We start from the raw sequence: 12,563 nt of genomic DNA on the forward strand, positions 1-12,563 counted from the left end.
TACAAAAAGGTTATTTCTCTTTAAATTTTAAATGATGATGCTAAAGTTGATTTAAAAGCCTTTGCATTAACGAACATTTTTATTTAGAAATTACATGTGTAGTGGTTTCATTTGGAGTAGGATCCATTTATTTATCTAGAGATGCTATCCTTTTTAATTTGACAAAAAACTTGTGTGAGACGGTTTCGCAGGTCGTATTTTGTAAGACAGATCTCTTATTTGAGTTATCCATGAAAAAGTATTATTTTTTATGCTAAAATTTTTATTTTTTTATTGTGAATATCGGTAGGTTGATTCGTCTCACAGATAAAGATTCGTAAGATCATCTCACAAGAGACCTACTCATTTAATTTTCGGAAATAAAANTTAGGTTGATTCGTCTCACAGATAAAGATTCGTGAGATCATCTCACAAGAGACCTACTCATTTAATTTTCGGAAATAAAAACAAACGTGGAATGTGGAAGTTGAGGGATTTTAGTAGCTGGTGGAGAAACTGGACATTTTTTTATTACTATTTTGCTCCTTGAATATGTGATTTTCGCATTGATGTTTTAAGATATTTACGTATAATTACATTGATGTAATCAAGTCGGAACAAAGAAATTAATAAGAGATCCTCTTACTATAAATGATACTAAAAGATATGAAATTCGACTACTGCAAACCCACACGAATAGTAATAAACTATTATATAGTTGAGAAAAAATATTTTATAATATTTTTGTGTAACAATCTGTGTATCATGAACAATTAAAATTTATCATACATAATAATTATGGTAATTTTAAAAAGCTATAACTTATTAATGAAAAATGCTACGAAGAATGATATAAAGAATGTTGTCACGCGAATGTTTTCGAACCAACCGTCGGTCGTATAATTTCACTAGCACCACAAAGAAATTATGATTGAGCAACAAAAATGTCAATATTTTATTAATTAATTAATATATGGAAGAGAACTTTATGAATTTTTCATCAGTTCTATGGTTTTTTAATACATCAGTCCTATGTTTTTGGTTTGGTATTCACTTATATCTCCATTATTGATGTGACACTCTTTTAGTAGGTGTATAATTTTGATATGATTCATCATATCTAATAATTGAGTATTACATCAGCGCTCGAAATAAAGATGAGACGATTAGAGTGGAAATCAAATTTAAGTTAATTTAGAACCGTATTAAATTCAATAATACAGTATATTAGAATAATTTCGATTTCATATTAAAATGAAATCATTTCGATTTCATATTCAATAATTCTCGAATTACAACTTTGACGATAAACAACGGAATGACATGTGAGTAAACAAACTGTCTACGATTCCGAGAACTATGTCGAGCTAATTCATTCGTCACTTGGTTTGCATTCCTTCTGCAATGTTGAATCATTAATAGATTCCATATATTAATACAACAAAATATAATCAAACACAAAACTAAATTATGCTATAATAACACCGATGTTATCGACTGACAAAACAACGCTCTCTCCAAGTCCATGGTCCCTTTGATGGTAACACACTAACACCTTCTGTTTTAATTAAATAACTTCTTTTTTGTTTGTGTTTTGAGCCATCTTGAGAAACAAATTCATGCAAAATGAAAAATATATTTCTCTAAATGATTATAAAAATTTGAATAAATTATTCTGATATATTGTATTATGAGAGTAATTGGAAAATGAGGTTTAGACTATTATATTGTTTAATTTTTTTAAAAATTATATTATTATAACATTTGATTAAACGATAAAACAATTGATATACATATATAAAGCATTTCACATCACAATTACTATTAAATTTAGCAAATGAATATCTTATGTACATTTGATCAAATTGATTTTTTTTAAGTATAAATATGATATTGTTTCAGACTACAAAGATATAATGTAATTGTAGGTACTGAAAGGGCTATCGATCATAAACGTACAAGAAATTAATATATTGTGTGTATCAGAAGTTAGTGTTGTGCTCTGGTTTTGTCAACACGAACGCACAACATGCAGTGAAAATTAATTATTGACACACAAGTATAAATTGAATAAATAGATACCAGATTTAAATTATGCACAAGTACAAATAATTGTACAACGTCTCATGACAAAAATTCACTAAGAAAATATGGAATTTGTTTACACAAAACAATACTAGTGAAAATAACAAAATCAAATTCCTTGACACTTCAAGGAATTAAAATGCACCAGAATAAACCAAACTAAACACTAAATGCTTAAACCGAAATTGCTTAAAACAAATAATAGAAGAACACTCTTCGATCAACACTCTGCGTCAGTGTTGTTCTTCACGTGTTTTCAACATCAATCAGCAACACGACAAGTATGTGAATCAATCACAAAAAGTCTTCACACGAAAATCTCCAATACTGAACTTGTGCAAGTTCAGTATAACTCCAGCAGCTGCGTAAAAGTCCTCTCCAAGTCGTCTCGCTTTTTCTCTCAATATTCCGTATATATATAATTTTCTATATCTGGATCTAATTATCTTTCCATAAACCAAATACTACAAACATGAAAACAAGAGTTTATTAGAAATAAAACTCTATTCAAATCTAAGATATTATATCTTATGGATAAATACCAAAAATAAATCATAGATGATAAATACCAAGATTAGATTAGATCAACCAAGTATAAGAATAAATCTTATTATTATATCAAGTCAAATTACTCTAGAAATGCAAAACTCTTATTTTTCAATTTAAATAAAAGACAAAAACGAATTAATAATAAAATATTCTTTTCAATTGTACTATTGATAGGACTTGAGCGTGGACCTAAAACTTGAGTAATGCTACATGTACAACTAAATTTGTACAATAATTATTACAACACAAAAAATTCAGTACAAAAATTTTATTTATCAACATATCATGATAAATTCAATGCAAAATCTCACCATATAAAAACAAAATCTCATTATTTAATTGTTATAAATACCGTTGTATGATATTTTGGGTGTATCTCTAGCATTATTCCCTAAAACTTGCTTATCTGGGACAAAAAAAGTACAAAAAATAAATAAATCTACCCAAATAAATTAGAAAAATTATCCACACTCAACTAGATTTGAATATGATATCAACAAATCACACATCATCAACCTTAACCATTCCACCAAAACTTCATCGGCGTCAAATGGATCAAAGTGTTGCAACTTGGAATTATGTGATTCTTACGTGCCAATCTTTAGATTCTTTCTGAACACGAACTAAGATTGTGATTTAGGATACGTACAAAAAGCAGAAGGAAATCTATTTATTACCAAAGTTCCATGCACCATAAATGTTGCCAGAGTTGGTGAGAACTCACTAATAGCTGCAGGTACACGCATCAAGATTTCTATTTTTTTTCACCTACGCAGGCTTTTTTAAAAATTTTGTTTAAAAATAGACCAAATACGTTCCTTTATATTTCAAATTTATTAAAATATATGGCTACTCGGGCACTAATTTTATATATATATGGCTACTCGGGCACTAATTATATATATATATATATATATTTAAAAAAAATTAGTGCCCGAGTAGCCATATATATATATATATTAGTTTTAAAAAAATTTGAATTGATTTGATATTAATTAAAATAACTCATTTTAAAAATTAAAGAATTTTTAATTTATCAAATTCTGACTTCACCGTTGGCACGAGCTCAAAACCCTTCAATAAATATCCATCCAGCTCTCTTCCTCTGCATGCTGACATGCAAATCTTGCGCATTCTAAAAAATATCAATCCCAATCCAACAACCGCTTCACGAAGCTTAAAATCTCCAATCTTCGTCCTCTTCAAACCAACTTATATTCAAGAAATAAAAAACTTGTAATTGACAGAATCCCACTAATCAATGGGAAACGCGGACAATGAAACACAGCATCGGTTTGAAGTGGGAATTCCCCCACCAAGACCCCTTCTCCATTCGCTAAAATCGTCATTCAAAGAGACCTTTTTCCCGGACGATCCCTTCAAGCAGCTCAAGAACCAGTCAATTTCAAGAAAACTCATACTGAGTTTGAAGTACTTTGTGCCCATACTCGAATGGGCACCACGTTACAAGTTTGAGTTCTTCAAAGCTGATTTCGTGGCAGGAATCACCATTGCTAGTCTTGCAGTGCCTCAGGGCATCAGTTATGCTGGTTTAGCGAGCTTACCTCCCGTGATTGGCCTCTGTAAGTCTTCATATAATTCAACTCTTTCATGGTATTTTGTCAAAAAGAGATTAAGAGTACAAATATGGATGACATTGTGCAGATTCAAGCTTTGTGCCGCCACTAATATATGCCATGTTGGGGAGTTCAAGGGATTTGGCAGTGGGGACTGTAGCGGTTCCGTCGCTGTTAATGACTTCAATGCTAGGGAAGGAAGTTAATCCTCATGAGAACATGAAGCTGTACATGCAGTTAGTATTCACAGCAACTTTCTTTGCTGGGGTTTTTCAAGCTGCTCTAGGCTTCCTAAGGTAATCAATTTTCTTTACTCTGTTCGACATATCGAAAGTATTGGTCTCATGCCCGAAATCAGGAAATGGGCGGAATAATAAAAAAAAAAAACCAAGGATTTGGAGGTTGATTGATTGATCTCTCAAAATTACATACTTCCTTGAAGAGATTTTGTGATTTTGCAGGCTTGGGTTAGTTGTGGACTTTGTGTCACATGCAACAATAGTGGGATTCATGGGTGGAGCAGCCACAGTTGTGTGCTTGCAGCAGTTGAAGGCCATTCTTGGGCTCGTCCACTTTACTCATCAAGCTGACCTTGTATCTGTCATGAAATCAATCTTTACCCAAATACACATGGTATGTACTATTCGCTATCGCAATTTTACATCGTCTTTTCATGTATCATTACAAAGAGCCGTTATATTGTCTCAAAATCCATCGTGTGTGGCTTGAAATTGTTTTTTACTTTGATACGAGATATTGTATGTTTTCGGTATAATATTCTTGATCATATGTGAATTGTGGGGCGATTGATGCAGTGGAGGTGGGAAAGTGGAGTTCTTGGCTCTTGTTTCCTCTTCTTCCTTCTCACCACGAGATACTTTGTATGTGATCCAACAATTTCTCATTTCTTTGCTCTTTATTGAATAATAATATTTAGCTTTTGTTTTATTTCGGCACATTGTGTAATAAACAGAGTAGGAGGAAATCAGTATTCTTTTGGATAAATGCTTTGGCACCTTTGACATCTGTTATCTTGGGAAGCCTTCTAGTTTATCTCACGCACGCGGAGAAACATGGAGTTGAAGTCGTAAGTTCAAATTAATTTCTCTTGGACATGTTAGTGATGGATCCAAAAATGTGTGTGAGAGCTTAACTTATTTTAAGAGGCAAATCTCCATTCGGAACTTTTTTCTTCTGCAAAAGCAACCAATTTTCCTCTTACCGGGATCGTCTTTGCCTCTGCTTCTGTACCTACAAGAGACAGGGTATACTCATGAGGACATTGATAAATGTTACAGATTGGGAAGCTCAAAAAAGGGTTGAATCAAGAGTCATTGTCAGAATTGGCTTTTGGATCTCAACATCTTATGGCCGTGATTAAGACTGCAGTCATCACCGGTGTCGTCGGCCTTGCTGTAAGTTGCAAAAAATACCTTCCACCTTGTTCATTTGTTGTGGCAAATTGGCATGATAGGTCAATAATTACGTGTGTTGCTACTTGCTAGTGAACTATATTTAAGCATACTACGTAAAGTCTCTAATGCGCAACCCTGTCTGCCAAAGGCATGACACAAGCTTTAAAATGGTATCACTCAGCTTACTTTACGACGCATGTCATGGAACATGCTCCGAACCAGCACGGTCTGCTGAGCTTAAGAAAGCAGGAAAGAGTCTTATTTGGGATACACATTTAGTGGCACAATCAGGGTGTATCGTTTGATCCTATACAATCCCATATTCTGGAGAAGTTCTTATTGATCACAACTATTTCATAAAATAAAATCCTTCAATTTAGATGCTACAATGAAGAAAGAAATTCAAACAAGAAATCCAAATAAAAAGGAGATAAATTTCCTTTCTTTGACAATGAGTAAACTAAGGGTAATGATATACGATACATATTCAGGAAGGTATAACAGTTGGAAGAAGCTTCGCCACATTAAAGAACTACAAGGTAGATGGAAATAAAGAGATGATTGCCATCGGAATGATGAATATTGTAGGTTCATGCACCTCTTGCTACTTAACTACCGGTACATGCTTTTGTCAACTAAAGCTAAAAAATAAAAGGAATTTCGCATGTGGGCTAATCTAACTTCTCTATCTTTTAGGACCGTTTTCAAGGTCAGCAGTAAATTTCAATGCAGGATGCAAGACTGCTGCTTCCAACATTGTTATGGCAACAGCAGTGATGCTAACCATGCTATTCTTCACTCCGTTATTCCACTACACACCCTTAGTGGTGCTTTCTTCCATAATAACGGCTTCAATGATCGGTCTTATTGACTACAATGCAGCTAGACACCTCTGGAGGGTCGACAAGTTTGACTTCATTGTGTGTCTGAGTGCTTACACAGGAGTGGTCTTTGGTAGTATGCTAACTGGGCTAATAACTGCGGTATGTAAGACCAAGAAAACATTCAAGTTCTTGTCATAAAATTGGATAATGATGTTTAAGAGTCGGTGATACTCACAACAGGTGGCAATATCGATCCTTCGAGTACTGCTGTTTGTTGCAAGGCCAAGGACTTCTGTCATGGGGAGCCTTCCTAATTCCATTATTTATAGAAGCATTGAACAGTACCCAAAGGCAAATGTTGTTTCAGGAATCCTCATCCTTCATATCAATGCTCCAATCTACTTTGCAAACGCCAGTTACCTAAGAGAAAGGTGTCTAAACTTCTTGTTAGATCATGTTACATTTATGAATGCGCACCATTATCTCACATACGTTCATTATGTTCTTAGGATCTTAAGATGGATTGATGAACAGGAAGACAAGTTGAAGTATTCAGAAAGGAGTAACTTGGATTTTGTTATATTAGATATGAGTTGTAAGAATTTTGCTCAAGGCATTTAATGAACTTTTATCATTCATGGATGAAGTTTCTATGCATCTTGACTTTGGATAAACTACCTTAACACACTGTTGATCAACAGCTGTTGGAAGCATCGATACAAGTGGAATTAGCATGCTTCAAGAAACCAAGAATCTCTTTGATCAAAGATGCATAAAGGTAATAGGAATTCATAATGCATGTCGCCTTCATTTGACTAAATTTCTAGTGTTGTACCAAAAGCTACAATTGATAGTAGTATCTACATACAATTTAAAATTTCCAAGCACCACGCTTCTATAGTTGTGTCACTGCATATGCCAGCAAGTGCGAGTACTGCTTACGCAAACCCACTGCGAAATTGTCATAATTTCATAAAAATATTGTTTTATTATAATGTCCAGCTGGTCCTGGCCAATCCCGGAGGAGAAGTTATGAAGATGCTGGACAAATCAAAGTTCATTGACACAATTGGGCAGGAATGGATTTACCTGACTGTTGGAGAAGCAGTAAATGCTTGTAACTTTTTACTTCAAACAAGCAGGCCGCATGAAAAAGCAGTTGAAAGTGAAGCAACAGACAACAAAGTTTGATTATGTTAAGGTTATCTTAAGAAGTTTTCGAAATTGTTAACAAGGATTTGGTTTTCTACCAGAAGAAGGGATCCATTTCTTCTGATGATGCAAAGTTCCATCACTAACAAAAATTGGAAACTTTTGGAGCATATACTTGTTCGTTGAGTATATTAGCATCCTCGTAAAAGGAGAAATAGAGTAGCCACCAGGATGGGGAGAAATCACAAAGTAAGATGTAAGACTCGTAATAATATTAGGTGATCCGCGGTATCCTTAATGATATCAAGTGATCTGCGGTATCCTCAATATGTTCGAGGAATGGTCATATTTCATCTTAAGTTGCTCATTTCTGCTATTCCCACTGATGGTTTATAATAACTGAAGCATTTCAGTGTTTTTGCCAAACATCTCCAAATTCACTGTATACATCTGTTGTGTGACGAGAATTTGAATCGATGAATTGGGGATGCAGAACAATGCCCAGAGAATTCGAGAGTAGGTAATATAGTTAAACAAGGCTAATTACACTTGAGTACCACTGCATTGCACATATGCTAAGATCCATTCTAGATAACAGTTACAGTATCCATGGCATACTTGACACATGTTCTAAGATATCGCATCAAATGGGCCTAGTTTTCATGGAGGCATCTCACGGCCGCCTGATCTTTGAAAAAGTTCCAGTTTCTGAAAAGTAAGTACTCTGAATTCCACCACCAAGCAGGTTTGCCTGAGGATTCGAGAGTTCAATTCCCTGAAAAAGGCAGATGATACAGTGAATTTGAGCAAAGCTCATCCAAGTAGCAACAGTAGCCAGTCATATTTCAAACTTTGCACTCATTTTTCAGTGGACCGACTCTTAGGACCTTTTTGCTTTTAAAAGTAGCATCAAACCTGCACGGGTGTGAAGGCCAAACTTGAAGTTAGTCCAGAAGTTGTACCACTGCTTCCAAAACGCCTCTCCTTAAACCTGAAAAGAAAAGGTCCATGAAAGGAATTGAAACAGGTAATAATCGAATGATGCCTGCGTGGAAGATAACAAGATCACCCAACATTTAACATCGATGCTTATATTTAATGGTCTATGATTCAACATTGCTAAATATCAGAATCAAACTTGAATAGAAACTTCTCATCCTACTTCCAAGCTAGAATTCCTTTTCCACCGAAACACAATGTAAATGAACCTCTGCTTTAGTAAGCATCAAAGGCAGTTTGGATGGTAAGAAAGAAAAATTGACAAGCAGAAAAAGTAAGCTACTTTGCTACTTCATTTCTTGTAGCAGAAAAAAAGGACTAGCAGAAAAGGCATACTTTTTTGCTACTTTAGCAGCAAGCTTGCTTTGACCAATTGATACACGTAGCTTGCCATTTCCAGCCTGACCAAGCATCCCATATCCTTCCCCAAGTCCATCACCTTCAAGAAAAATCACAAAGTATGAGAAATGAGCGAGAACCTAAATCAACGATAAAGAATATGCCCATAAAAATAAGCAATCACAATATCAGAGTAAAATCAAGGTAAATAAAATCAAAGGAAACAAGTTAATCGTTCTAGGAACTACACAAAAACATGAAGAAAATGTCTAAAATGCACGATCACGTCAAACAGCAAAGTAGACACCCGAACGGACTGTTGGTTCAATTTGTTTTCCCACCATTTTTCCTCAATCGGTATCAATACCAAGAAATCAACGCGAACAAAAGCAGATCATTATGGACATAATTGATCAACAATTTGAAGCAATGTATGATGTTTGAAATAAATACCTAAAGAGCTCTCCTCCGGTACACCGAACTGCATCCTATTTGCAAGCTTCCGCATGTCGGTAATAGCATATCTAACAGAAGTTGGAGATCACATTAGATTTTTTTTTAACATTTAAGTTAAGTGGAGATGCAATCATATTTTCAATGAAATTATAAAACTACTACCTTTCTTTCATCTTTCTTAACCTACGTCCGCCTCTCTTCTTTTTAGGCTCAGAATCGGGAACTGGAAGAGGCTTAGGCTGCTTGGCAGGAGGAGGCTCTTGCCACTTCTCAATCTTTTTATGAATCTCTGCACGGAAAGTTCTCCCAGTTTTTCCTGTTGGATCTCCTCTAGTAGAATCGACACGTGCAGCAAGTGTAGATTTTGCAGCCAAAAGTCGGCAGGCACGCATCCTCAAGGAAGGAGGAGTGCCCTGAAATATTTCAGTTTGTTCTAAATAACCAACACGAAATTGGGACGTTGCCGTTGAAAACCCTGCTAAGTTCTTCCTTTTCGCACCGAGAAGCTGAACATTACAAGCTGGCATCTTTGCTAATGCTGAAAGACCACCAGCTGTTCCCATAAGTTTTGCAGCAACAGCACTTCCAATGATAGCAGAAAGATTTGGAGCAATATAACCCATTCGACTCTCAACAAAATCAAGAACATTTTTCTTTGCTGAATCTAGAGCAAGAGCTCGATCACATGCATTGATCGTCTTTTGCAAGACATCTTCCGGGAGAGGCTTGCCACTGGTGGTTGATGCAGTCACAGAAACCACCATGATAATGGCAGAGGGTAGAAGACCTTCTAGATCCACAAGAGTCAGATCCATTTCATTTCCAATTTTCTGAACTACTCGAGCATAGTCGACTGGATGATGAACCAGTGATTCAAGCTCCGGAAATTTTAAGCGATACTTGTCACGGATAAAATTGTGAATTATCACAATTTCATTTTCGATATCAACAGACAAGGCATTGCAATCAACAATCAACTGATATTCTGGATCATCTTCTAATACAACTCCGAGATATGAGCTCTCAGACCCCTTCTCAAGGGCATTTTCAACTTTCTGCAAGAAAGGATCAAAGTATTACATTTCTGGGTGCATTTGAAACACATTAAGCAAATATGTTAAACCTACAGAAAAAGAAAAGTTCAAAAATGTCTTTCATGTTACTTCAGGGAAAGCTCACCTGCATTATATCAGTGTAACGCTGAGTTTTTTGAAGCTTGGATACGAGATCGAGATCATCATAATTAAGTGATTCAATATCTGCCAAGTCCCCATCTACATCTTCCTCCATATGCTCTGCATCAGCATCCTCCTCCTCCTGAAAATAAAGTGCTATCAACCTAGGGCCATAAGCAAGGCAGTAACAGAGAAAACACAAGGAAGTCTGACTACTCACGAAGATAATGAGAAAACTAGCACCATAACCTGTCATATTTATGGGAAAACATTTATTAAAGTCACATAGCGAAGAGAAAATGCTGCATACTCACCAGAAGATCATCTTCGTTATCGGATAATTCATCAAGATCAGCCAGGAAAGAGTCATTAAGGGTTGCCTGGAAAAAAAAAAGATAATCTGTGATTCACGGTCTCAATAATTCCGTTGACTAAGAAAACTTGCTTTTAGGCATAACATCTCGATCCAGAATATAGAAGTTTTAGATTAAAAACCGCAGAATTTAAATTCTATGGAGAAACGAGTGTATAATTCTGAGACATTGGATAATAACATATCATAACACCTGAGTCAACTTTATGCAAAAAACTGCAAGTGGTTGCTTATCGCAATGCATCTCATCACAAAAAAAAAATCATGATGATACACTTCGTTCTGTATATCATGGAAAACATTCGGGTTGGTGGAAGTTACAGCACCGTTCATTACAATGAAAAGAAGGCTGGTTGGTAAGCCTACCACGAGGACCATCAATAGATGGCCTGGACAGAAATTTCTAACAGCCGCTCTGCTAAATGATTCAAGCAACAGATAGCACAAGAGTAAAAGAATGGTCCATAAGAGCTATAGTTTAGGGATGCAAATGAAAAGTACTTACATACCAGATGTTGGCAAAATATAATATGACCAAGCATTATTATCATATTATGAAAGCACGGAGGGCTATATCATAGAACATGCCGGATATATATATCTTTTTTGTTACAAAGTGGAATGACAACAGCTTTTCATAAAATCTCATTAGCATTTTCCCTAGGTTGGCCAACTGTATTGTTACTAAAACATATCTTCAGTTAAATAAAGAAAACTTGTTAGTTGTCTTCTTTGACAATCAATACAAGGTTAAACTATTTTGTGCCTGAAACGCTGAATCAAGTCAAAATAGAAACATGGAAGTCGACCTTCAAATTGAGCAAAAAATCCCCATGGGGACAAGTCTGTATACTGTATTACCTCAATCTTATGATCAACAAGAATTTACTCAATCAATACAATAATGATGATATTCTTCAGGCTGATTGCTAGGGTCCAGTATCTCCAACATTATCTCAAAGCAAGAGTTGTTCCATCATAGTGAAAATAAAATGTTATTTCTCTTCTACATAACACTCAAGAAACATGCAAATTGAAAATTCTTCTCTCTTGAAATAATTTTGAGCCTCTGTTTTGCAGCAATAGCAAGTATTAATCTTTTCAACGATTCACCAACTCAAACACAAAGTTATTCTTGTGAAGGAAACTAGAAAACATAATCAAGTATAAGTTTATAACCGCTACTGACAAAGATTGTGTTTTTCTCTGCGCAGAATAAATTGATTCAATCGCAGAAGCGCCGTTTCCATCAAGAAACAGGACTCTTCTTCCTAAGGTACCTCCCCGTTGTTCCTCACTCAAGCAACCGAATTTCAATTATCAATCACTTGGCAACTATATTTCAAGAGGCAGCATACACTACGCATTGAAAATTTAACAAAATAATCGAAATTACACTAACTGCGTCAAATTAGCGACCATTTACCATTTTCTACACTTCTTTCGGTGAGAGAGATCGGAGATCCCACTAAGCAAATTACTCCTGCGCCTAAACAAGCAAATTGAAATGCCTAAAATACAAGAAAATTGCAAAACTGGAGCTCGAGAAATTGAAAGAAGAACAGAAGAAAAAGAAGAGCAGAAAAGAATCGAATCGCCTGGCCGAGCGAAGCAATATTATGTAATGGGGTGGGCCTCAA

General features: G+C 35.3%; 2 protein-coding genes across 3 annotated transcripts; one reads left to right on the forward strand and one right to left on the reverse strand.

Moving 5' to 3' along the window:
- Window positions 1–3,680: 3,680 nt before the first annotated feature.
- Window positions 3,681–7,940, forward strand: LOC140980679 (sulfate transporter 3.1-like). 2 transcript variants are annotated; one of them, XM_073446661.1, is made up of 12 exons: window positions 3,681–4,196; window positions 4,279–4,486; window positions 4,652–4,823; window positions 5,006–5,071; window positions 5,164–5,277; window positions 5,489–5,605; window positions 6,097–6,223; window positions 6,302–6,588; window positions 6,670–6,860; window positions 6,939–7,024; window positions 7,131–7,207; window positions 7,432–7,940. In XM_073446661.1, the coding sequence occupies exons 1-12, from the start codon at window positions 3,875–3,877 to the stop codon at window positions 7,618–7,620; spliced, it is 1,956 nt and encodes a 651-aa protein (XP_073302762.1). In that variant the 5' UTR covers window positions 3,681–3,874; the 3' UTR covers window positions 7,621–7,940. The 2 variants fall into 2 exon arrangements, with proteins under 2 accessions (XP_073302762.1, XP_073302761.1); XM_073446660.1 differs by having other exon boundaries at window positions 6,670–7,024.
- Window positions 7,941–8,079: 139 nt separating this feature from the next.
- LOC140980680 (U4/U6 small nuclear ribonucleoprotein Prp31 homolog) lies at window positions 8,080–12,551 on the reverse strand. Its single transcript, XM_073446662.1, has 8 exons — window positions 12,350–12,551; window positions 10,865–10,930; window positions 10,555–10,692; window positions 9,538–10,430; window positions 9,373–9,443; window positions 8,917–9,019; window positions 8,497–8,572; window positions 8,080–8,356 (listed from the first exon to the last, which is right to left on the reverse strand). Exons 1-8 carry the CDS (start codon window positions 12,350–12,352, stop codon window positions 8,255–8,257), a joined length of 1,452 nt encoding a protein of 483 aa, XP_073302763.1. The 5' UTR covers window positions 12,353–12,551; the 3' UTR covers window positions 8,080–8,254.
- Between the last annotated feature and the right edge of the window lie 12 nt (window positions 12,552–12,563).

The sequence above is a fragment of the Primulina huaijiensis genome, chromosome 7 (assembly GCF_012295235.1).
Source record: "Primulina huaijiensis isolate GDHJ02 chromosome 7, ASM1229523v2, whole genome shotgun sequence".
Lineage (NCBI taxonomy): Eukaryota > Viridiplantae > Streptophyta > Magnoliopsida > Lamiales > Gesneriaceae > Primulina > Primulina huaijiensis.

What these genes read in the sequence shown, in the direction of transcription:
- LOC140980679 (XM_073446660.1), top strand. Translation starts at nt 3,875, where the DNA reads ATGGGAAACGCGGACAATGAAACACAGCATCGGTTTGAAGTGGGAATT. An exon ending in CCGGTGTCGTCGGCCTTGCT is followed by an intron (nt 5,606 to 6,096) that starts GTAAGTTGCAAA and finishes ATACATATTCAG; the next exon opens with GAAGGTATAACAGTTGGAAG. An exon ending in TAACTGGGCTAATAACTGCG is followed by an intron (nt 6,589 to 6,669) that starts GTATGTAAGACC and finishes TACTCACAACAG; the next exon opens with GTGGCAATATCGATCCTTCG.
- LOC140980680 (XM_073446662.1), bottom strand. An exon ending in GTTACACTGATATAATGCAG is followed by an intron (nt 10,431 to 10,554) that starts GTGAGCTTTCCC and finishes CCTTTCTTGCAG; the next exon opens with AAAGTTGAAAATGCCCTTGA. An exon ending in GCTGCTAAAGTAGCAAAAAA is followed by an intron (nt 8,573 to 8,916) that starts GTATGCCTTTTC and finishes TTTTCTTTTCAG; the next exon opens with GTTTAAGGAGAGGCGTTTTG.